The sequence below is a fragment of the Copidosoma floridanum genome, unplaced genomic scaffold, assembly GCF_036245765.1.
Source record: "Copidosoma floridanum isolate Cflo_tuat_1 unplaced genomic scaffold, Cflo_Japanese_pri ptg000025l, whole genome shotgun sequence".
Classification (NCBI taxonomy): domain Eukaryota; kingdom Metazoa; phylum Arthropoda; class Insecta; order Hymenoptera; family Encyrtidae; genus Copidosoma; species Copidosoma floridanum.
This window is the reverse complement of record NW_028321902.1, coordinates 6,168,092-6,193,374: the sequence shown is the minus strand read 5'-3', so window position 1 is coordinate 6,193,374 and position 25,283 is coordinate 6,168,092. Positions and strand designations below refer to the sequence as shown.

The 25,283-nt window shown below is 40.9% G+C and overlaps 1 protein-coding gene across 1 annotated transcript in view; it reads left to right on the top strand.

The window, feature by feature from the left end:
• Positions 1–6,937: 6,937 nt before the first annotated feature.
• The window catches only part of Gfrl (Glial cell line-derived neurotrophic family receptor-like), a 143,592-nt gene continuing 125,246 nt past the window's right edge, over positions 6,938–25,283 (top strand). Inside the window, exon 1 of the mRNA XM_089595495.1 lies at positions 6,938–7,574. Coding sequence (XP_089451621.1) covers positions 7,367–7,574 — 208 coding nt within the window. The 5' untranslated portion in view covers positions 6,938–7,366. The remainder of the gene's footprint in view (positions 7,575–25,283) is intronic.

Here is a 25,283-nt window from a genome sequence, read left to right as displayed (position 1 = left end):
GGTGTAGTACAGAAGCAAAATTCGTGCTATAATTTTTCACCCTGCATTTCAGATACGGTCTACGTGTGCGACAATTTATCGGCTTGGACTCGACTGGGGTACGAACATGCAAACTCAAAAAAAAAAAAAAAAAAATTAAGAGAGAGAAAATTGCGGCCAAAATCAACTCGAGGTCGTTGACATGCGATACGACCAGAGAATTGTGGTGCACACGCCAAAGGCCACTTGCGTTGGTACACTGCACATATACGTATAGTGAGTGCAAACATGTAGTATCGAGCGACTCGAGGCCCATCTTACGACCTCGACAATTATCCTTTCTCTCGATTCCCTACCCGCAATTATCCCCTCGACCCCACACCTGTAACTACTTTTTTTTTTTTTTTTTTTTTTTTCTCTACGTGTGGCAGCTCAGGGAAATATTAATTTTTCATAATTCCACCATCACAACCGGCAAACATAATCGGCCTATCGTGACTCTTTGGTGTATTAGCATATTAAACCAACAATTAATCAATGTTCCTTTTCCCGATAGCAAAAACACGGGGGGTCCATTAAAAAGTCGTTCAACCTTTTGAAACAAAAAGTTTTTTCTTATTCTCCCAGTGCATTATTTGGAGTATGTAGTTTTATTTTCAAATGTCACGGAAAATCTTGCTGGGAACAAAAATGCCAGACAAGAGATGATGAATATGTAACGCGCGATTTATGCCAAGAAAACGGTAACCCGTGACTCTTTGTTTTACTGCATCCTTATTTTGACTTGCCGGTGTCCTTATTCAAAACAAAGCGCTTACCTTTACATAAATTACAATTCATAAATGATTTCTTTTGCTGTTTTTATTTTTTTCTCAAGAGAAGCATACACTTGAAGGAAGCCTCGAGCAGCAAAAATAGAAAACAGGAAGGAAGAAAAAAAAAGGATGAAAACTATATTCAGCCAAAAGAGGAAAACACAAGCGGCGTCAGTTCGAGTCATGCAAACGAAGAGTAGAAAAAAAAAAGTTCCGGCCTTATCAATTCGCGCAAAGCCAATTTCCGAAAGCTGATGCCTGCCAGTCCCCCTCCCCTCGCCTGTGCAGCTCCTCTTTAAAAAAGACTCCTCTTAAACATCCGTAAAAGTTTCTCCCTTGTTCGACGCTTAATTTTCGTTTTCTCGTGCCTACGAGGGGTAAAAAAAAATCCAATTAAAACGAAGTAAAAACGACAGCTCGAGTGGGATGAGGAAGGAGCGAAAAACAAGAGAAAACTTGAGTTGGTGTTACGTGGCTCCTTTTCATGTCGTGACTAGGTGCTTTTTTTCGTAATCTAAGCCAAGAGGCAGAGATTACTTATGTTTCGTCAATAATCGAGGAAAAAAGGGGCTAGAAAAGCGTATTGGAAACTGTACCAATACTCTTCTCTTGCCAGAAGTGCAGATGCTACTAGATCAAACAACTTTTTCTCACGATACGCTGACTTCAAGTAGAAATTTCCTTCTTGTATGCAGTCAAAAGATAGCGTGTTCTTCAAAATGTACTCACTAGAAAAACAAAAATAACCACATATATAATAAAATCTTTTAAAAACTTTCAAAATAAGGTTTTAAAACATACAAAAATTTTTTTACTATTGTTCATTCATCCATGTAATTATTAAAAGTTATTTTTTCATAATAACTTCAGAAAATTATGATCCTGGCGTATAGCGTTAAAACTATTTCTCAAATCTGCATGGGTACAATATCCCTCCTCCAATTAGCAAAATAAATATAATATACAAATAAATTCACGAAAATGTATTCCAACCTGCATGTACCACAGTACCAACTGCAATTTTCCCCCTTTCTCGCCTCTAGGCTATACTTTTTCACCTCTATTCCCTTGACTTGCAACTTCACACTACCAACTCTCTATGTCTCTCCCTCGCGCTCTCATGCACTCTAGCGGTTGGCTCATGCTCTGCGAGTAATTTTTTTTTCCCGCTTCCCTTTACTTTTTGCTTTTCAGCTGCGCGGCGAAAATTCGTTATCCGACCCGCTCTCGCTGCTGCAGGGCTACATTGTATACGAATGTATATATATATAATACCACGCACGCACCCCCGGATTTTATGAAAATGTCTCCTAACGAACCTCCCGGTCTTTTATGCTGCACCAATCTGCAATTGTTTAAATACTCCTCCTTTCACGCGATGGTTTTTTAATTTTACATTCAAGCTTTGCGCTCAGCACTCTTAAAAATGAGGTAGAAATTTCTAGGGATTTACCATAAATAAGTGTCTATTCACGCCATAATGCAAATTTACAATTCACATTATGAAAATATGTAGGTAGGTTATAAAACCACCACGCCCATCGACTCGGGGGAAAGTTCGCGCGAATGGAGGTCGCGAACGGCTAAACCCACGGGCAGGGGTGCAATTATACCAGCAGTGCACAATTGCTGGGAATGTCCTAAAGACGTTGGGCGGAATTTGTTCGCACCTGAGCTGGTAATGCGCTGCGGATATGTGGAAACCGGACCACCGTACGTTTATGCATCCGCTGGTGGTCACTTTTTTGTGCAAATTAAGCACGTTGTTTGTCAAGTCTCGGGAATTTCGGCCCCAATAGTTGCAGTTCAGTGGTGCCGGCAATGGTTCCTCGGGTATTTCTTCTTTTTTGCTCCTTTTCTCCTTTTTTTGCCCACATGGTGTTACTGTTAATTGCACTGCAGATACGCGCCAAGTTTGGCTTCGTCGCAACATAAAACAATAGGTATAATAGTTTTCTTTATTTTGATTTGTGGTTCTTTGGGGCGGAGAAATTTCAAGGACCGTATACGTACGCAGTAACTGGATTAAATTAAATTTCCCAGATCCTCTCGCTTCTTTTTTTTTTCAACGTAATCTTTTTAATCTCAAAAATACGTGCTCGGCTGTTTTATCGCCAAAAGTTTAATAATACATTTTTCGGCGCAGCTCTAATTCCGTGGCCCACAGAAAACGTTTCGTTTTTCTGACAAGATGTGTATGGGTGTAGCCGCGCGCCCCTTCATGAAATCCTCGTGAAAATCTACTTTGTGTTTTCTGGTGCTGCGGAGAACTGGAGCACAACGCGCGTAATGACTTTTAAATCGACTTTTGAACAATTTCTGTTTATTTAAACTTTTGTTAAACACTTACTTTAGCTCGCAAAATATGCCAAGATAATAGCGTAGCTACTTGACACAATTACTAGTTTCATAGTGAATAAGTAAAACCAACAGAATGATGTGTTACGTGGAAATACTTTTAACGGTACAACTGAAACCAATAATAAAATAATACGAATGCCAAGAGTTCGAGGTATAAATTATTCAATATTAATTATACCAACACGCAAATCGCATTGTTCGTACACTTTCGTAACTCGACGGTCGCTTACCTTCTACCTTTTATTGATGAATACACAAAACTCCTGGTACCCGATACATCGATCATTTATCGTGAAAGCTATACAGTCTTAATGAAGTTGCTTTGGAGAATTTCAAAGCATTTATTGGATACTAGTCAATTCACTCTTTGAGTGCTTTTTCGGCATATTAAAATTTCATTCGTAGGTATGCGTATTAAAAAACTTACGCTTGATGGTCATGATTATCATGAGCCCTTTGCTCGGATTTCAAGGAAAAGGGATCCGGAAAAACTCAGCTACTAATAAAAAGAGTCAAGTATGCGTCACGAGAAAACAACCAAGCGGGCGCGGAAAATAATAGGTTTTTCATTCAATTAGACCCTCCCTGATGGACTCACTCTTAAATTTTCGTGAAATGGACTTCCAGTGTGGGGTCGCGACCCCGACTGTACCGAGTAATAATCTCCGCCTGAGCCGATGAATCCAACTCCCCTCGAAATCGCGACAGAAAAGAAAAGGGAGTGGTATACATTGGCAGGGGGAAAAACTCCGATAGACAGCTGCGCCGTAAATTACCGGAGCGGCTCGCTGAATCTTTAATTTCCGTCGCGAATTTTCCCCGCCGAGGTAATGGCTTTTTGTCGCCCTCCAAGAGACGACGCAAGATCAAGGTCGCGTTGGCTGCAATTTCCTCTCACCTGCGAAGACTATTTTAAGCCCTGGAGCTGGGCCGGAGAATGGGATTTTCATTTTTCATCCCTTACGATAATCTTCCAGCGTTATTTTCCACGACTACCCTTGTATGTGCGTTACAAACGGGTGTCAAGGTGTCCAACAAGTTTTGGGCTAGAAATTTAAATGCTTATCCATTTTTACGTGTTTCTATAGTTGTTTATAAATGTATTCATCCACTCTTTGCACAATACATTTATGTTCATAACATAACTCTTATTTAATTTGTTATTTTATCAGATATCCCAATAGGATAGTGATTTTGTTAATCTCTGTTACGTTGGATTAAAAAAATAAATGTATGTACGTGTAATGAATCGACTTGTTACAGCATTTTACATAAATGACGAGTTTTTGTGAAAATATTTTATTTCTATATTTCTAATGTTTCACACCTTTTGCAACGAATCTACTGAGCCATTGAAAGTTTTGATGAGACCATGAAATAACTCTAATCTATTTTTTAAAGTAGTAATTCCGTGGACGAAAAATTTTCTGAGAAACCACGTATGAACGGGACCAAAGATACCGAAATGAAGGAAAGTTTTTTCACCCACAAATCACACGGCTCTATAGTTGATTTAATTTTTTTCGAACCCCCCCCTCTGGAGATTTGATTCGCTTCGCTCGATGAACTTCTAATCAAGCTGTCGTATTCGTAGTAGTGGCATGACAAATGTGAAATTGTACACCGTATATTTTAATAAAGGGTTCGTGTAACCTCTTAGTACAGTGAATTACGAGGTTACGTGTTACACGAAATACAATTTAGTGTGTGACGATACCTGTACTAAAACTTGGTTACTAGATTGAGGTTCATCGTTGCTCGTAGTCGTTAGTAGACATAGTACAGTCGTAGTTTGAACAAACAATCACGGCAGAATTATAATGTACTTGACCCGAGTTACTTTGTCAAATCACACTCTCTTCTCCTAATTTGCACTTTCACTTGTCACGTCACCTCACTCTCGCGAAGAGAAACGGAGATAGAAATCGACGCGTAACGCATATAAAATACACCTACGCATAGAAAAAGAGTTTTTATCTTTAATTTAATAGATTATAACTTCTAAAAGGTTTAATAATGTAGAGTAAGTTGAATGTCTGACCAGACGCTGACCAATACCACTTAAAACCATTGCCCTCATATTTATATAATCTCCCATCCAGTCTCGTTTCTGTTGATAGCGCGTAATGTTATTTTTATTCCTTGATATTTTATTTAAACTATTTTATGGAGTCATATCAATGGAATGGATGTATAGGCGCGTCATCGTAAAACTACAGTGATTCCTCAAAGCTAACCATTCGCTACCGGAGCCGCGCTTGCAAACAATCACCAGCTTTACATTGGGACAGGAGTCTAGTAGTGGAACTCTGAGTTAGCCTTCAGCTTCTGCGTTCCCCTTTGAAGTGGTCCGTTCGGTAGCAGACCCGTCGTTGATCTCATTGGATGTACAAAGTACAAAGGAGGAGGAGGAGGTCAATGGAGGTCTGATGGACACTTTGGAGAAGAGAATGGATATGTTGTATACATGTGTGTAAGTGAGGGTGTATGCATATACTACGTCTCTGATTATTTGATTAGTGCTTTTACGTATAAATGGGGAGAACAGAAAAATTTTCAGAGTCTCGTGTTTGCGATGATGTTTTTCCCTGATTCTCTAGATGTCGGGGTGGGGCTCTTTGTTCCTTCATAATTAAGCTCTTAAAAAAAAAGAGCAACTTTTGGAGAAATATAATATTTGAAAGAAAATAAGATACCATGACGTTAACACGTGGCTGAGAGTGAAAAATGCTTCATGAGCGCCTAGGTTTTCTTAGTGGTATAAATTTGTAGGAAAATGAGAAATAATTTCAGACCAACGAACGTACGTTGTATTTTAGCTGTCGTTCCTTCAACTCCAGGAACAGAAAGACGAAGGAAGAATTTGGTTTCGACGCCAACAGTAGAGCGTAATTTTTTTCACTTTTCACAAGTCCTTTTGAATAGTTTGTCAAACAACTCGGGTGGACCAGCCCATCACAGTAAATTTTGCGCAACGCAGCTCTCCACGAGCTTACACGCGATAAGCTGCTTCAAAGAATAAATTCCAAAAGACCCTTCCCTCTACTAGACTAACAACGAGTCCTTGAGTGGAAATAAGAGGGAGGGAGGGAGAAAACACAAGTGCAATTAGGCGAAATTCACTGAATGTTGTGCACCAGCGGCTGCGGCGGAGTACCTACACAACCGCTGCTCTTCCCAAGTGCTGCGGCAGTTTCTTAAGCGGCTTGAATTATAATAAACGCGTGATAAAGTCACAGCCAGCCAGACGACTATACAGGACATGCATAAAAGGTGTATTATATTTTTGTAGCTATACGGCACGAATCGACGTATGCGTTCGTATAGGACATCTTATTGCTTCCATCACTGGTCGACCGGTACTGTACTAATCGTGAACTCAACAAAAAAATATTTGAAAAAGAGAAAATAAAACCAGAAGAAAATGAACGCTGGCAGAGAGAAAAGAGTGGCACACGCGTCCGAAAGGTCAACACGTACACCTGGCGTATACGTGCCCTACAGCCCACTGCAGTGGGCATAGCGGCAGTATAGAACGACCGACGAGAAAGGAACGAGGTCAGAGCGGGCCACAGCAAGAGAGGAAGATCGAAGGATACACCTGCCGTACAACTACCAGCCCCACCCCCAAGTGGGGGGTTGAAAGAGCCAGATGGGTATAGGTACCAAAGCTCGCAGGTAGGGGGCGATGCGGGCACCCCCTACACACGCATCCAGTGGTGGAGGTAGAGCGCGCCAAAGCTCGAAAGGTGAAGCGCCCCAGTCTGCCGACGTTTCTCGCTTTGGCGCGACGTGCGAGTCGCTCGCGTCCACCGCCACACACGTGTTGTTTGTTAAGTGCACGCGTGTGTCCGTTTTATTGTGCGGTACAAAATCCGAGGATCAACGTGTCTTTGTTTTTTCAATTTCAACATGGGAGTGCCAGTGTTTGTGTTTGCCGAGCCATCCGTCGTGTCTTTTTACTCTTTTCCTTCTCTGAAAACATACGAGCCGATGAATTTGGTGTCGGACCACGAGCCTTGAATTATAAAATTCACTCAAGTGGGGACAGGATATGTCGAGGCTCAAGGGGACCAGAGAAGCACCGCGAGGCGATTGATACCCAAATCGAAAGGACATGCACGTCATGCCAAGGTATACAAGCTGCGAGCACAGGGGCAGCAGCTGGAGTCTTTTGATGTGTTGATCGAGACTCCGCGAGAAGAGCAAATATGGGGATCGGCTGCAACAGCGGATACCGGACACCACCGGTGCTGCTGTTGGTGGTGCTCCTGTACTTGATGTTGGCCACGTGGACGGGCTTTGTGGGCCAATGCCGGGCCAGTGAGTTCCCGGAGCGCGAGTGTTGCGACCCCATATACCCGGCGCCCGAGCCCACGAGTAGGCTGCCCAGTGCCCTCACACCGACCGGCAAAAGCGGTGAGTGAGCCATCGTCACACCACCCCCTTTTTTCCTTGGAGCAAGAGAAATGATTTTTAGAGGGTTTTATTTTTTTTTCACTCGTCCTCGCGTCTCTCCAACTAGAGAATAAATGTGTGTGCTGGTAAATGCGAGGATGACAAGTGTAGAGGAAATCAAAGTGTGTTTGAAAGATATTATGGTGAGTCCTCGTGTACACAAGTCTATAAGTGTGGTTCTGTAAAAAGAGCGAATGTGTATGGGGAGAGGGTCAGCGTGCAGTAGGTGGTAATAGGTGAGGGCGACTGTGTTGCCTCAAGTACCATCGCAGTACTATTTTCATGCGACCTACTTTTCGTGTGTGTAGGTGTACCGAGTTGGTGCTCGTAGGTGGCCGAGGGAGAGTAGTAAAAGATAGCCGTGGAGTAGGAAGGCCAAAGTATATACCTACAACAGCCAGTACACATACGTATAGCACATGGCTCTCTTCCTCCCTCACCTGTACGACTAACGAGAATCTGCTTCGGGACAAATTCCCTGAGTGGCTCTGTACTTCTATACATCTTTTTCTATCTCTCTCTCTATCTCTCTTGGTCTTGCTTCTTTCTCGATGCCTTTTTTTACCTCCCGGTATTTCTTTTTTTTCGCTGTTACTTTTTCTTCGTCGCCTCCTTCTCCTGGTTCTTGTTCGTCTACTGAGAGGGGTATGTTGAAGTTTCTTTTGGAAGGAAAGCTTGTTTATTTTTTACCTTCATTTCTTCTCTTCCTGCTTGTATTTGTGCTGCTACGAGAACGAGAAGGATGAAGTTTTTGTAATTTTTCACGCACGAATGATAGTCCTGAAAAGGGATTTTCTTAATGACACGGGACTGTAACAATTATTTGTAAGAATAATGAACGCACGCTGTAGAGCACTGCTCGAATGGTAAAGTTTCACGTTTGTTTTCCTGAAAAGAAGAAATAAATTTTTTTTTTCCACCAGCAAGTGCGTTTGTTGCCAAAGTTGTTGCTGCTGTATTGTTCATTTGCGTACCTGCGGTTTTTCCAAGTATCTCGCGCAATGTGTACAAACCACGAGAGAAAATTTTTTTTTTTTTTTTTTTTTTTTCATGAAAAAACACACGAACTCACTAGTTATTATACATGTCCTACCACTGCACAACTCTAACGACGAGGCTGTCCTTGTTATTGAAATTTCTCTCGTGCGCCACATTTTTATTCACTCGTGGTGAAAAAAAAAAGTAGTAACCCTTTAAATTTTAAACTAATCGGATACTTTTAATTCATGCAAGGTACAAAAAATTGAGAAATCAGCCCCACATGGGTCAACACTGAGGGTCGATCTCACATTTTTTCGATCAACTGGCTGTAACAAGCGTGGACAGAGCAGCAGCTTCTTCGTGCGAATAATCGTCGTCGTAATGGCTGCAGGCGGTACAGCGAACAAACATTATCGGCCGGACGCCGGTGGCACTGCCGATGCTCGTGCTAAATTTAATCTCCGATAATCGCACCTCCTGACCCTGCCCGTCTACCCACCTGCCATTTACCTGAACTTATTCTTCTTCTGGGCAGTGAGGTGTTGTACAATCGCGTTAGTCGGTTTGGAAATAGATGGGCATCGATTTTTGGATGCCTTCTGGTCGGGCCGCACCGTAAAATTTTCCTCCCATTCTTCCTTTCTTTTATCAACCAAAGCGTCCTTTGTTATTGAAGGACAGGTAGGAACAATAGCGGCAAACGAATAAGGGTTCAGAAAATGGCTAGTGCCACCACATGAGACATAAAAAGCAACATTTTACATTTTAGCTTTTACAGCAGCAGCACCGAGTGGGCATCACACCTATACACAGTGGCGGTAGTTTGCCTTTTTTCAAATTTTATTTCTTTATCGACTGCATATCTTGGGACAACGAGGCACCTGTACGACGATTATAAATCTGTGTAGGTGATGAGAAATTTATTAACTACATCGTGACTGGACTAATGGCTATTTCGCAAGTGGTCAATAAAAGTCGATGATAGAGAACGTTTTTACATTTAGTGTAATCGCGTTGCTCATAAAATTGCTGGTAGCAATTGTTGCCCGTAACAAGGGATAATTAAGTGTTATCCACGTAACTGCACAACCATTGGAGCCCCATAGTACCAATGGCCATTTTTCGGCGTTCATCTATTATGTACAAGTGAATCTTGTCTCGATCCCTGGAGGGTCTCCCGTGATATTGTGATTCTGGAATATAGGTTGGTTGGAGTACAAGCAGTGAGGTTGGTCGACACGAGATAGGGGTCTGATTTATTTTCGTCATTTAAAATATAACACAAGAGTATTTTTTTTTTTTTTTTTTTTTTCGACTAAACTTGATGCGTACAATTGTGCCATTTGCTTCCAAACTGATGAGTTCCGTCTGTTATGTCTCCCATTTAATTAGTGCTCAATGTTTTGTGTACGAGTGTAGTGAAAAAAAAAAAATGTTTGTGAGCTACACGGAGTTTAATTAATTTTTTGCAAGCAAAACAAAATATTCCGCCACGCCTACGGTACGCCGTATAAATTCTGGTATTGATACAATGTAGAGAAAATACAGCTCCGTGTATGTTGATGTTCGCCGCTAGTGAAAACAAAAATTAAAAGTGTTGTTATTACTTGGTTGTCGTCGAATTTACGGAAAATTTGTAAGAATCGAGCTGACGCTGAAATTGATATCGCGAGCAGCCACGTGTGCATCGTTCGCGGGATTGTAACTCCTTTATGGGCGAGTTGATGCAAACGGATGCACTTGCGAGCGCTACACGCTTTGATAAACTCGAATATCAAATTGAACAATGAGTCATTGGTTTTCTTCCGTATGTGGGTACGCGTATTGTCTGCGGTGCAATTTTTCATTATTGTATTGTTACTGTACCCGTTCGATAATATGGGTTGCTTTTATTAATGGGAACGCGCGTATTTATCGAATAATAGGACACTTTGGAGGATGGTACACAAAAGGAACTTAAATTATAGGTCAAAAAGAAGGGGAAAAAAGATGTGCTGTTATTAGGTTGTTTACTTGCATTGTTACAGTGATTTCATAGTTTTCGCCCTCTCGAATGCTGTAACTTCGGAAGGTTTAAGGTATTAAGTGTGTTATTTTTGTAAAATCCACCTTTACTGAATTTTTACTAAATGTTGCGGTGTGAAATTTTCATAGCGAAGCGTTGAAAATAAAAGAAATGCAATTAATGGGGCATCTTTTTTTGCTTGTGTACTAAAAAATGAAAATAGGCAACTGCACGGATAAGGTACTGTGAGGACCCTTATTTTATCTGTGTCATTCCATTAGCAGTAAAAAAGTTTTTGAACTTGCAGTAGCTTGAAAGTTTTATGGGCAAACAGCCGGAGAATAGGAAGGAAGGAGGCATTGAAAATAATAGGGAACAAAAAAAAAATGAGTGAGGAAAAGTAAAAATTCAGGTGGAAATCTTTACGGGGTCGCTGGAATTTCATGAATTATGCGTTTCAGAGAGGAGGTTCAGCACGCGATGTGGGCGGAATTGCCGTAGAAGTAGTAGTCAGTGGGAGTTAAATAGTGGTGGAAGAGAGGGATGAGAAAAAAAAAAAAATAGTGCCGCAGCAAAATGTGGCGAGGAGAGCTTTTTCCCTTCGAGTGTAATAAATCTGTAATGGTTTTAATCGGCTTTTACCTCGAAAAATTTCTTATCTATAGGTTGACAGAGCAATTAACGACATACGATCGATTAAAAAGTCATTCAGAGATGATGGAAATATTACTCTGTGATTTTTCGATGGCAAGGGTAATGAACAATTTAGGTACATCTTCATGCTTGTGCGTTTCAACGAATATAGGATTAAAAAAACATGGAGCCTCTTGAAAAGAAATGAAAAACTCCCTTGCACTGGTACTCCTAAACTCGCCCCCGAAGCCTATCACTCAACACACCAGCCTCATGCAGAGACCTGGTGCTTCACGCGTACCTACTTATATGCCCATGTGCACACATTGTCACTCGCATGGCATTTCAAGTGCACAACAGCGCATAGACAAAAGCTCCCCCTCGACTCGGGACTTTTGTAAGCATTGGCTCTTTCCTCCCCAATGTAAAAAAAAAAAAAAAAAAAAAAAAAAAACAAACAAACAAGACTCGTACCACACTCGCGCGTAAACATCGTGTTGTGCACTGTACCGTAAAGGGGATACTTGTAGCCCTGCCTCCTTCCATCCGTTCCTTCCTCCATTAAATTTCTCGTAACATTGGGTAGCTCGGAGGCAAATAAAAACATGTCGAACGGGCACTAATTTCAACCCTCTAGCTTTTTTTTTTTTTTTTTTTTCTTCTTAAATGCTGGTAAGCATTTATGTTGGGGCAAAAGAGGAAGGGCTATACTTTCCCAAAGTTAAGACTCTTTTTTTCGAAGTATTTTAAGAAGATTCACTAGACACGCAGTAGTTGTGTGTACTCGATTTGTTTAGCTCTAAGGTGGTCAGCTTTCCTATTTTTTAAATAAATTAGTGTCCGTGGTAAGGTGGATGTACTTTTGTTTGTTGAAATATCATGAGGTATCCATTGCACAGCTGTGCTACAAAAGTGACGTCAAAAATAAAATTACAAACAAGCAAATAACAAGCAAGTTAATCCTGCCAATTAAACGAGCCAATGATAACAAAGGGACATTTGAACGATGCATTTAAATAAACAACGTAGCTGCGGGCCACGCCTCTTTGCTTCCATCTGAAATACACGCATCACTGCAGTGTTTTGACTCGCCGTTTTTTTTTAAAGACTCGCTCTACCTGCTATACGATGTGCTACTGTTTTTTTCGTCCTATGCGTATAATCGTCTGTTTTTCTTTGTCGGGACTTCCCCTCTCCTTTGATGGTTTAAAGCCACGAGCAAACAGCAGTTCCGGAATACGCTAGACGATACAGTCAAGATTGGCTCCTGTCACGATACGCCTCTTGTTTTTCTCTCAAGATCCATTTCGAATTTTTTCGTAATTTTTTTTTACTGTTGGTATATCATGTGTACCTGAAAGCGCCTTGAATAAAAGCTGCATTTGATGTTCTATTTTAATTTCTAAGTGAGGAAATTAAAGTAAAACCAGAGAATAATCTAAAGCGTACTGGCAAACGTACTAATTGAATTTCGCCGACAAAATTTGTTTTAAAAGCAGCAACTGTAACTTCCCGGTGGTACGCTGGAAGCAGGTGCCACGAGGAGGTCCTCGTGTTTTGTGAAATGAACTTTTCCCCAACTTTGAAAAACAACCCACACGGTAGACTGCAACTTGTTTAATTTCAGTGCAGTAGTAACATACGCGTGTGGTCAGACAAGGTGCATATGTATACATACAATGGAGGGGCTCGGCGAAAGACTCAAACTTTTGCAAATAGCAAATAAAAAGGCATCGTGAGGTTGAGCATCAATTCACACACTAATACACCCATATATACGTAGGTACGTAATGTAACCGAACCAAACTTCATCGCTTGATCGAATGAAAAACTTTGCACTTTTTCATGCGCCCAATGAGCCCCGCAGACCGTATTTCTGGGCTACGCGTATGATTAAATCAAAACGCGAGCAGCAGCGCAAAGGCGAGGAGGTGCGAAAAATTGAGTTACTCGAGCGCGAGGGATGCAAAAGCGTGTGTTCAGCCAAAAGTTTCGTCTGAATTTCGAGAATGTGACTGCTCGCTATGAATGATCGTCTGACGGAAAAATAAACATTTTTAAGTAAATTTTTTACGAATGCACTTCAATGAAAGTTTTATTTTTTGATTAAGAAAAAATGAGCTTCCATTCCATGCTTTTATATCGGAAACTTGGAATTACTTTAAAAGAAAAATAACCGAAGCATCAGAAAAAAAGAATAGAAATTATATCAACCGCAAAGCCACTCAACTCGTGTGGCGCCACAGAGTCTCACCGCTGCTTTACAAACTTTTGCGCAGGCAATGATCCACGAGCGAGTAGGCAAACATACAATAGGCGACCCTCACGCGTCTCTGTTTGCAAATCGAAAGCGCCAGTGGCTGGTGCTACACGCGATTGGAGAGTTGGAGGGGGAGGCTGGGGTGTGACAACGGCAGGGCTAAGCTTTGTAAACAGCGAAGTGCGCACGTAGGTACACGCACTGGATAGCAGTTACCTGTAGTTGCGAGGGTTGATCGAATTCCACGGCAGTGGACCGAATGGTCCGTCTAATTTGTATCTCCGGGTCCATCCGCACGCGCCTGTGAGAACCGATCGAGAGTTTGCCCGACCACTCGTGGGCTGCCGATTTAATTTTCCGGCTGTTGTTTGTCCAGCGCTTTTCTTGCGATTACCCGGGACTCTTTGTGTTTGCCTTTAAATTTCTTTCAGTTTTTATTATGACCGAGAAGAATGAGATTGTGTTTGGACTGATAGTTGGTGTGTGTGCGTTTCATTAGTGTCTAGGTGTTTCATTAACAATGCTTCGATATTATTTGACAAAGTACAAGGAACTGCATCCTTGACTTTCATCCTTTTTATTAAACATGTATACGCTACTTTGGAGAGTTACTATTTTTTATGAGTATCATGTAGAGGTCGTTGACAACCCATTGATAGTTGAAAACCTTTCAAAGGAACGATGAAGTTTTCACTTATATAAATGTAATAAAATTACTCTAAATAGAGCTTTCGTGTCAAAGATTGATACAACTCAAAGTTCTATTGAATATAACTTATTCTATTGTATACTTATTACACAACTTGCCAGGCCTTTTTATTTTAATTTTTGAAAATAAAACAGAATAAATGTGATTTTGTTTTATTTATTTATTATTATTTTTTTTTTTTCAGTGAAACAAAGAGAAACTAATTATTTTTTTTTTTTGAAACAAAAAGGAAATAAAACGGAATAATAGTGATTTCGCTTAACTTTGAGTATGGCAAATTGATCAAACGTTCTCTTTTACTGACCCACAGAACGAAAAAAATTTTTTCTGTCTTTTTGGCATAAAAAGAATAAAAATAAAACGCAACGGTATATTTTTAGTATTTCCTTTCACTTTGCGTTTGTATAACGAAACAGAATTGATAAAAAATTTTGTTTTGCTTTCCGAGAAACAGAGCGCTCACCTACCCAGAAAATTTTTATTTATCAAACGCATTGTTGCCTGGACGGTAACCTACCGAACCAGCTTAAAATTTCATTCACCGCTGCCTTTTTCTTGTCCATTTGCATGCACAAAGGGAACGTGCTCCGGGGAAAAAAACTACGCTCAACTTCGAATCCAAAGCCCAGGGAAGATAAAAAAAAATGCTCACTCGAGATACACGAGGATAGGCGGAACAATCCCCGGCGTGTACGCTCTCTTTCACCTTTGATAGCCGCGTGCAATTTTTCGCTAAGCCCTTTTTTTTCTCCCTGAATTTTGGCTTTTAGTTCAGACTTGGGCGTGGTCGAGAGGAAACAAAATCAGAGGACAAGTCGCCGCAAGCACGAACACAAAGGATGGGACGGATGAATCTTTGAATACGCAGACGGTAGAAAAATATGGGAGTCGGAGGAAGGATAAGACGTAAAAGCCAATATTTGCATGAGCCAGTGAGCAAAGAAGAGTCAAGGATGAAGGAGTTGGCCCACGTATTCGGCTAACTGGAAAAGGACTACGCACCTACGATGGCTCACCAACGTGCCTAATTAGTCGTCGACGGCGGCAGTTTGTCACATATTTCATGGGATGCGTTTGCAGAGCAGCCAAACAAGATAAACTTGCGGTGGTGCAGCCTCTCTGTCTCTCATTTGGCTGTAAGTGTGTACCTGAATAACAGGTACAGGGGAGCACTACGACCTTCTGTTATTGACGAGGTAACTCGAGGAAAAGGTGTACGTGGACAAAGAAAAACAAACAAAATAAAAAAGAAAAGAGCGTTTGTGTGACTTGAATAATTATACAGATGATTTTTAACACTCAAGTAAACACTAAGTATTCGTATCGTGATTTAAATTGAACACCAAATGTTTCTTTATAATTAGATGGAGGGATTACATTTTCTTGAAAAAAATAAACAAATAAATGAATAAAAATAAAAAAGATGAAAAAAATAACTACTAGAATTTTTATTTTTATGTCCGTAAGCCACCACATCCGTACAGTTCTAGAGTTGTTTGGCAAATAAGTGCCAAACCATCCAGCGACTGGTTGCACTATTTTTCTTGGAAAAACTAATCCTCAAAACTTTGTTTTCTGTGCAACTCCGATGACGGAAGGAGTCATAAAGTTCAATTTACCCCCTCGGTGTTGATTTTTCGCAGCCAAATGGCGTCTGATTACATCCGTTTTCTCGAGTCACTGCGATGACTAAGCGGCTACGAAAGTTCTCTGAAGATTCGCTTGTGCAAACACGAGAGAGGCTTGTTGAGCACTTAGTACCCTGTACACAACACACTTACATTATGCTGATGATTGAATCAGGTTGATTTGCTGGAAAAATATGACACACCTTGAGATGTTACTTTGAAACAAGCAGAGCCAGACTTTTTCCTCCGGATTACATTTGCCCCGACCTATTGCGCCCGAGAATGTTGTACCGTTGATATACAAGTGAACCGTAGCGATGCAGCAGCAGCTCGTGATCAAGAGATATGGTCCGACTCTCGTACTTTTTTTCGTTTTGCCTTACACTCTACGTCTCTTTTTCCTTGGGATTGTGTATGCGACCGTCGCACGAGAGGCGACTGGGAATCCTCACTTTTCCGATTGACCGTCCTCGGTTTTTCTTGTATACACGTGCAATCGCTCGTCCGACTTTTTACGCTTAGTCTTGGAAAAAAAAAAACTCGGGCCAAAGCCGCTCTCCTCGTCCACTGCTGATGCGCACCACCCATACGGACATACGGATGCTCGAGGAGAAACGAAAGACGGTGACGAAACCATTTTATTTTTAAAGCCAAAGAAAAAAAAAAACTCTGAATATTTTCCCAAGGAAATTGTTTGAAGCTTATCGAGAGGATGTACCGCATCTCCGTGCAACGGAACGAGGGAGTTCGATCGTGCGAAAATCTCTCACCGAGTGCATTGTCGAGAGCTTCCGCAACTCACTTAGTCAACATTACCACGCAGCTCGAGAGATTTCACCCGCCCGGCGAATTATTCCGATCTCCTCCATCCGCACTCCTGGCGCTTCTTTCTTCCCATTCATCCCCGCCGGCAAATCGACCGCAGTTCCGATGCTTTACGCGCTGGACTACGCGGCGAGAGTTACCGAGATTATAGTACCATCGGCGTGAAGCTCGTTCACTTATTTTGCGATCTGTGTGGGGTAAGTGGTGCTTTCGATATTATATTGCGTCACCCGATCGATCTATACCCGTCGTTTGGAGGACGTTTTAATCAAAAGAAGATGGGAAACTGATTCGAGCGTTTATGTGGAGTTTATCGAGTTGCCTCATTGGCTATGCACGTGTAACTGAACCAAAATATTTTGTTACTCAATTTTTAACAGTTAAGTAGAAAAAAATAGAGCAAGGCCATGAATAACACAAGATAAAGACAACTCAGGGAAAAATACCAGCTTTTGCGAGAAGCGCGTGTCTCTAAGTGTGTATACATTGTTAAGGGAAAGGAAAATTTAGAAGAAAAATCGGAGGAGTTGGAATGATTAATGTCACCGAGAAACACAAAAAAGAGACCCCTATTTTCTCTTTTTTTTGGGAGTAGATGAAAAAGTGGTCGGTAGCAGCCGATGAAGAGGCGGTCCGAGATAGCCGCGCTAATTAAGAGGAAGCGCTTCAATTTGAGAGGAGAAAAATTTTGTGAAGGAAGAAAAAAAGGCAGACTCTCCTCTCTTGGGCTGAAAAATAGCGCCTCGAGGGTAATTAATAATCGATGACTAAATTACCAACATCAGTTTCTGTAAAGTACAAAAACGACGCGTCGTATGCACACGTGAAAAAACCCGCTTCTGTATCGGTATTGTAGCATGCACTGATCGTACTCTCTTTATTCCTTCCATCAGATATTTTACACACAGTCATTGTTTGATACATACTCCTTTATCAGTATTTACGTTTACCGCTTCGTTTTCCAGCTTCAATTTGATGGCAAGTAGTAAAGCTATACGTTTGGTCAGACATTAAGATTATCATTTACAATCGAGATAAATTCGTCATGGGGTCAGACCTATCGTTCTCCCCCCGTTTCCCTACAATTAATGTATCCCTCTGTTTTTCAATCCATTTACTTCTACCTTATCAACACATTCATAATACATTGAGATTGTGTTTATCATCGTGCATCATAAAAAAATCAGGCATTATGTTTCATCAACCAAGTTTATTATTATGAATGATGGTTTTCTTACTGTTGAGATAATAATTGTTACGATGATATTCATAACAATTAAAAAACGCTGATGTACAACGTGATGATACCATTTTATGATACCATAACAAAGTTTGATCACCATTTTATTTTTTTATACTTCAAGTAAAAGATCAAGGACCCTCCTCGACGTGTCAACACGAGCCAGCGAGTCGAGCTCCCCACGGAATTAAAACTTTATTAAGCATAAAGATGAAAGGGACGAGTAAAGAAAGAATCTTGCGATTCAGCACCGGAGCAAATAAATAAAAGATAAAGACATCCCCTCGAGTGACACCCTCGTGATGTTTCGAGGCAGACTCGCTTTAGAGGCAGTGCGAAAAAACCTCGATGTATATAACAGTTGGCGCACAAGGTATGTAGGAGAGAAAAGGGGAGGGATATTGAAATGGTAATAGTAGTAGTGGTAGAGTAGACGTCAATGTCCGGGAGGACCTCGCCCCTCTTTCTTTCTATCGATAACACTAAAAAATCCATGAAGTTCAGTCGGCAACCTTCTTCTTGCAAGGCGTACAGATGATGTACACACTTGTACCTTCGCACGTATACACATACACCTCATGCATGGAGAATCGATCTGCCAGCCATGCATGCGCACATTTATGTGCGTTGTATGCACTCGTGCAACTGCTATGATACAGCATTGTAGTAATAATAAGCCCAATGATAATAATAGAGTTGGGCTCAGAAAACAATGACCTTTCTTTTACCTCGCTCTTGCTGTCAAGTTCTACTCTGCCCGCTGGAGTGTTATATCGTTTGGATGAGTGTATATTTAACACAAAGGGCACAATGGTCTCATTGTCGAGAAATTTACAAGTTAGTAAGAAGTAAGTGTAGATTAAAGGTCACAAGAATAAAAAATCGATGAATGGGTGACGTATTGGCAACAAATGTAGGCAAATATTGTGACAAAATGACAGTGACTGGCGGAGTGGTCGTGCGCGACAAATCTTGGGCGTCGAGGCGAAAACAAAGGGTCAACGTGCGGGCGAGCTTCAATAATTTAGCTGCGCGAGCCAGTCGATCGGACGATGGGTCATCCGATACGTGTCCACGCCTTATTAAATTTCTCCCTCCACTCGTGCAAAAAGTTATACCACTCGGTTCATATGAACCGGCTGTGCTTGTAGCTTATATGTACGCGCAAAGTATGGACAGTTTTTATGCAAGTGAGGCGGTACAGCTACGAATGGCTCAAAAAATGTAAATGCATGGTAACTTAACAAAATAAATGTGTGTTAACAAATGAAAAATTTAATTTGAAACAATAACATTGGAGGTCACAAGGGAAATAAAAAGTAAAACACATGAGTATTCAATAAACTAATGAAACTCTTTATTTTGATATTACACTGTACGACACCAATATAATAGTAACATGTTATGGATCAATGAAAATTGTGGGATAGATTAAAGAAAATCAAGTCCATTCTTATTAATAGTGCTGCACGATGATTTTTGCAGTTCGTAATATAATATGGAAAAGCTCTTTAATCCATTTTCTCTTTTTTTACCTCAAATATCTACTCCTTAATTGATAGACATTACAGCTCAAAGGAATACTTGTGACATTGCAGTTGTCTCTGATGTAATAATAAATTTATAGTTATTCATTGAAAAATGGTGGTATAACCTATCGTGTTTCATTATCTACTCTCTTTATCAAATTAGGAGACAAATCTATCGTCGGAGCTTCAACTTCAGAAAAGTCAAACGAAATTATAGCCGGTAAAATTTCCAAAGAAATAGGGGTAGTCTTTGGAGAATTAAACCTCCCTTAATCGAGTGTAAGCAGCTTCTACTTTTGTTTCTTCACCCTTATCATACTCTTCTCTGCCGTCTTGAAGCTCAAAGTGTGCTCATACAATTATTGCGTTGTAGATTAACGAATTAAGTTCTCCAATTTTTGTGTAGTTGCTGCCTCTCATATATAATTTCAGTTGAAATTTCAGGGAAGCCGAAAGTGTCAATAGAACAATAACGCTACTATTTGGGGATCGTTAGTAACACTTAAAAAACTTTGAAAGTATTTTTATAGCGTAATTTTAAAGATTATTATTAATTAAATGCAGTAGCTGTTTCAAATATTCATTTTTTCAAATCTTTTTATGTTTCAGGTAAGTTGACATTGCCTTCTAAAAGTCCCTTCCAAGATTACATCCAGAACTCACGGGTAAGTCCATCGAGGTATCACCGATTTTTCTCGAGCGAAGCAGAAACATTCGATTTATTTTGGTTTTTAACTATCGACGACAAAAAACAGCCCCGAATTACCATATTAAAATATCACAAATTTCTTTAAAATCTGTTTATGCATTTATTTTGTGGTTCACAGGGTGGATGTCTCTAAGGTCAGATTTGTCTTGATTAGATCATTCTACTTTAGTGGAGTAGACGATTTTTTTTTTTAATACTATAAGAAATTTCCATCTTTAGTATTACAAAACATGTAAGCAACACGTCTTTAATAAAATGACAAAGAGGAGGAAGGAGAAAACTAAAATCACGGGTATCGAACAAGTTCCGATCGCTCTGATTTATCGGTATTAATTGTCACGGGCAGTCATGCCGAGTCAAAAGGTCGCGGTCTATTAAAATTGTGAAAAAAAATTCTACGCCTCTGTAACCTTATTTTTTTCCACCTCCTCAGCCACGTCTTGTTATCTTTACAGATGAGCAGATATTAAAAAAAAAAAATCAAAGTAGGAGATGAAAAAGGAGCTGCAGACGCAAAGTCCTCGTTAAGGGAAACCCACTCGACGCTCGATAAGTTTAACGGCGCCTTTTTATTCCCGTCGACTGTGGAGGGGGAGGATATTTCTCTTTGGAGAAAAAGAAGAAGCGACGCCGGCAATTATTTCGACTGTGAGAGACGCGCTATAATTGCAGGAGATTAAAATTATCCCCAGCATCCCTTGTCCATGGCACTGAGCGCGAATCTCCCTCCAACGGAGTATCCTTTAAGACGGAGCTTTTCCCTCCACCCCCTGCCCCTTGGACTCGCTTTTTCCCTTTGTAATAAGTCGAGGGCGCAGTTGGAGCCTCGACCGAATCGTATTAAACGTTATTAACCCATTTTTTACGAGCCACTGGAATCGGTGTGCAAAGACGTCTTTCTCGTCCTGTGTGGACTTGTATGGATGTAAATAGTCACCCTTGAGCTGTGACTATGTGCATGAGAAATCTCGGCAAAATCTTTTATTTACCAAAAAGAGAAAGAGAAAGATGAAGAAATGCAAAATCATTATTCTGGTCTTTTCTTGTCTTTCTCTGTAAATTTCCTTTATTTACTTTCACATAATTAAAAATAGGATTTTTTTGTAAAAACAATTATACAGTGCTATCATGACTACTGATAATTTATTGAGCTGTTATAGGGTGTCAAAAAAAAAGAAAAAAAAAACGATCACTACAGTGAGAGGTCAGACAAATATTTGTAGCCGGTCTTGCTCATTCAATTGTAAATCATCTAAACATCGTGCTAGATGTATTTTGCTATACCTCTACAATAGTGCGTATACACACATATGTATATGAAATACACTTAAAGGATCTACACGCGCTACCTATAATATTAACGAGGAAGAGCTTGCGCGAGTATGAAGGGGGAGGGGACGAGCAAACAGGTGGTTGAGAAGAACAGATCACGCATGATAACGACGATCGCCTCATTAAATTTGCAGATCCACACAAAATCGATATCGTACCTTCTCGTGAAATCCTCTGTACAGCCCGTAAAAGAATGGCTTCGCAACTCGTGTATCCACGCGATACGTTTTCGTCGATGCAGGATTTCTACCCCCCCCCCCCCCAGGGGTTATATTTGGTAATATTCAAGTTAAATGAACTTCAAGGCTTCCCTAAGACTCTGGTTTCGTTGTTATAGATCACGCCGTGTCCCAATTTTTTTTCCCCCCACAGCCAATACCGTAGCTCATTATGCTCGGACGAAGTTAAGCTCTGTCGGAATTTCCAAACGAGCAAACAAGTTCGTTAACATCGAGCCGAGGCTGAAATTTCACCGCAAACACTCGAGCTTCCTCCCACTTTTCCATGCCACCTATAGGTACCGGAGCTAATTGCGCGAGTCAGAAGCCTATACGTGCGCTCTTGGGTGCGCATATAAAATTCAGCGGGAAGATACGGGCGCCGCGTCGAACTTTATTCGCAGCCCACCGAGTTTCGACAGCGGTTTTCTTTTTTGGTCGCTCGCATAACGTTTGGCTCACCTCTCTCTCGTTAGCGTGTATTTTGGAGTTTGCGAGAAAAATTCTGGGTGGTCCGCGCGGGAGGAGTGAAACATAAATAAGGCACTTTTGCACTGCAGTGCTATTCCAAATAAAAAAAAGGGGGTGGAAGAAAGAAAGCGCTACCGGTGCTTTTCCGGTAGTTACGCGCGAGAAAAATATCTCTTCTCCTAACGAACCTCCCGATCGTTTTTGCTGTACCTCTTTCTCGCTAATTCATCCCTTTCTCTATTTTCGTGCACCCAATTGCGCTTCACTCCCAAAAGCTTTTTTTTTTATTGGGAATTTCGAGGGCAGTAAAAATCGTGTCACCACTTGGCTCGCTCATCAGATTTCATATCGAAATTTCATCTCCCAGCAAAATGAAAATTAATAAAAAGTATGCCATAATGTAAATAAAATTGACTAGACCCAGTTGAGAAAAATTGACTGTTTACGCGGGACATAGATTTTTGAGCGTTGTACCGCGTAAAAACGTGTTTTTTAATCTATATTTTGCGTTTTTCAGAGATTTCAAAATGTACGTGGAGTAGCCGCTTGTATCCGCAATGTTACTTTTCCATTCATATGTACATACGGTACTTTGACCAAACGGAAAAATTCTCACACTCGGGTTTTTGTTCATAATTAATTTTACATTTAATTTCAAATAAGTAGCGTTTGATGAAAAAAAATGTTATTCCACCCGTAGGTATGCCATTTACATGGCTCTGTTTATAGTCAATGAAAACATGCCGTAATCCGAGCATCAGTTTAAAGTCAACATTTGGTGCAGTGAGTGCATCAACCCTCAAAATAAAGCCAAAGTAAAGGGAAACCAAGAGCAAACAGAGTAAAAAATTCCTAGGCTGGCATACATTGACGGTAGCAGTTTAGCCAACTCAATCAGGCCGCAGTCTACCGCGAGTACAAGGGAGAGGGGGAGGGGCGAAAAATAAGCAAAGTAACTTTCTAATTAAAGCCAAAGTAAGCGTATAAGCCATTAAAAGCCCGCGCTCACGCTCGATCCGAAATCCTGAGAGTCAACCAAAGGAGGAGCGTTTGACTGTCGTTCTGCTCGTGGGTGTATAATATTTAAACTGTCCTTCCTGGGCGATTATGTTTCCCTTTTTTTTTTTTCAATGATGTTGCGCGTGGTGGTGCTACGTCCACGAAAAAAATTAATAAATATGAGCATTTGGCCTTCCTACTCCTCTCTTCTGGGCGCGTAATACCACCGAAATTGCTGCAGAAGTGGCGGACGAAGAGGAGGGTGGCGTTATATTTGCTTAACGAAATTAATGTCCAGCCCTACGGGCTTCGCGGGAATAAAATTGAAAATCCACGAGCTACAGGAAAAGGACGAGCCTGTTGTGCTCATTGCGGTATATATTATTTGCTCCTCTTGGGTACTTGCCCTGCCAGGGATGCGATCTTATTAGGTATTCCGTAAGTGGATTTCTTTTTTTCCTTATTCACATGAAACATGAATTATTGTGGGTCATTTTTTACGTGGTAGCACTAAATTTAGGTTTCATGGGGAGCATCATCACGATTTTACGCGTTGAAAAAAATTTTGTTTCGTCGTTTGGTGCGATGGAGAATCAAAGTTGATTAAAACTGTGGCACACAGTGCTTGGAAACGTGCGATAAAAAAAAAAAAAAAAAAAAAAAAAAAAAACACCAAACATTGCACATAAAGACAAGTTTTTGCAAAAAGTGCGGGGGAGGGAAAAGGCGGTGGTAAAAAAAAGTTCCTCCCCCCACCCCTACGTGTGCGCGTATGGGTGCGGTCTAGGGTCCGCGTGCCACTGCGTGCGAAACTGCTCCAACAACTGTCATTCCCCAAGTTGGATGTGGTCGGGCGACCGCACTCTGGAGCCGTAAAATTCCTCGCGCCGAACAACGCCGGAGTCACTGTGTGTGTGTGTACGTCTAGCCCCCTTTTGTCGAGGAACAATCGCCGGCTATTCGCCCCCACACCCCCCGATATACCTACTGGCTGCTGTTGGCCCGACTCTCTCTGCCTTTCGCTTCGGAAGCGGGTAATTTTTCTCGACAAAGTCTCCCCCCCCCTCCCCAACAAAGTTTTGATAGTACACCTGCTTTTTTCTCTCTTTCTTATTGACAGGCAGCGGAACGCGAGAGTCCCCGAGTTTTTCATTGCGGGTTGGAATCGTAGATTTTAATTCTTTTTTTTTTTTTTTCACTTAATTATAGCCAAATAATTACGAAGCATTGCTAGGATGGCCGTCTCGATGATTCTTGATCTTATGATAGTACAAGTGTGTGAAAAACACTTATTGAGCGTCCGATGAAATTGAATTTGAAATTTGAAACGCGATTACTGGAAATACTAATGGGGGCTCCGGTGCATTGACACAAAGGCAGGAGTTGGGCTGCTCAATAATTCAAGGCGTTGCTTTGAAAATGCACCCTCACGGGCTGTTCAGTGCCTTTTTCTTTTTTATACTTTTACGATTTGCAATTTTTCGTAATAAATTTTTAAAGACATTGACAATAAGTTACTGAATAATTGTTGGTCAGTTTACTTATGAAGTTTATTCATGGAATTGGGACAAGCAACAACATCTTTTCCATAATTCATCTCCATCGTCACCTCGTGCGATACACGTAACTCTTTGGTAAATTATTTAGTTGTGTATGACTGGAATTTATATTGGTATGAATTGCTACTCTATTCAACCCTGCCTCTCCCACACGAAGCCCAAAATGTCCCATTCATCTGCGGTGTATCTTAATTCCCGCCTTAGGAGCGTGAGCCCACTGTTGTTGAAGGACTTACGCAAACAGTAATGATTGTACCCTTCAGCTATGGCTTCATCCTGTAGGACTCAGAGCTTAGTTAGTGACTGGTGTCTCCTCGCCCCTATGTCAAACACTCGAGCTTCTATTCGTATACAGCTCGCAGTGACAGGTCGTAAATTACGTACGGAGGAGCCCTTTCGACCTCTTATGCAGTTAAATTCGATCTATAAAAATCAGTACAATGTATTAAAAAAAAAAATTACCTTTGCTTCATAAGACGGATCGATATATTTTAAAGACTTTTATATTTTGTCATTTCATTTGGGCCTACTGGTCGTCTCAGTATAAACATACATGTCTTACTTATAAAGCG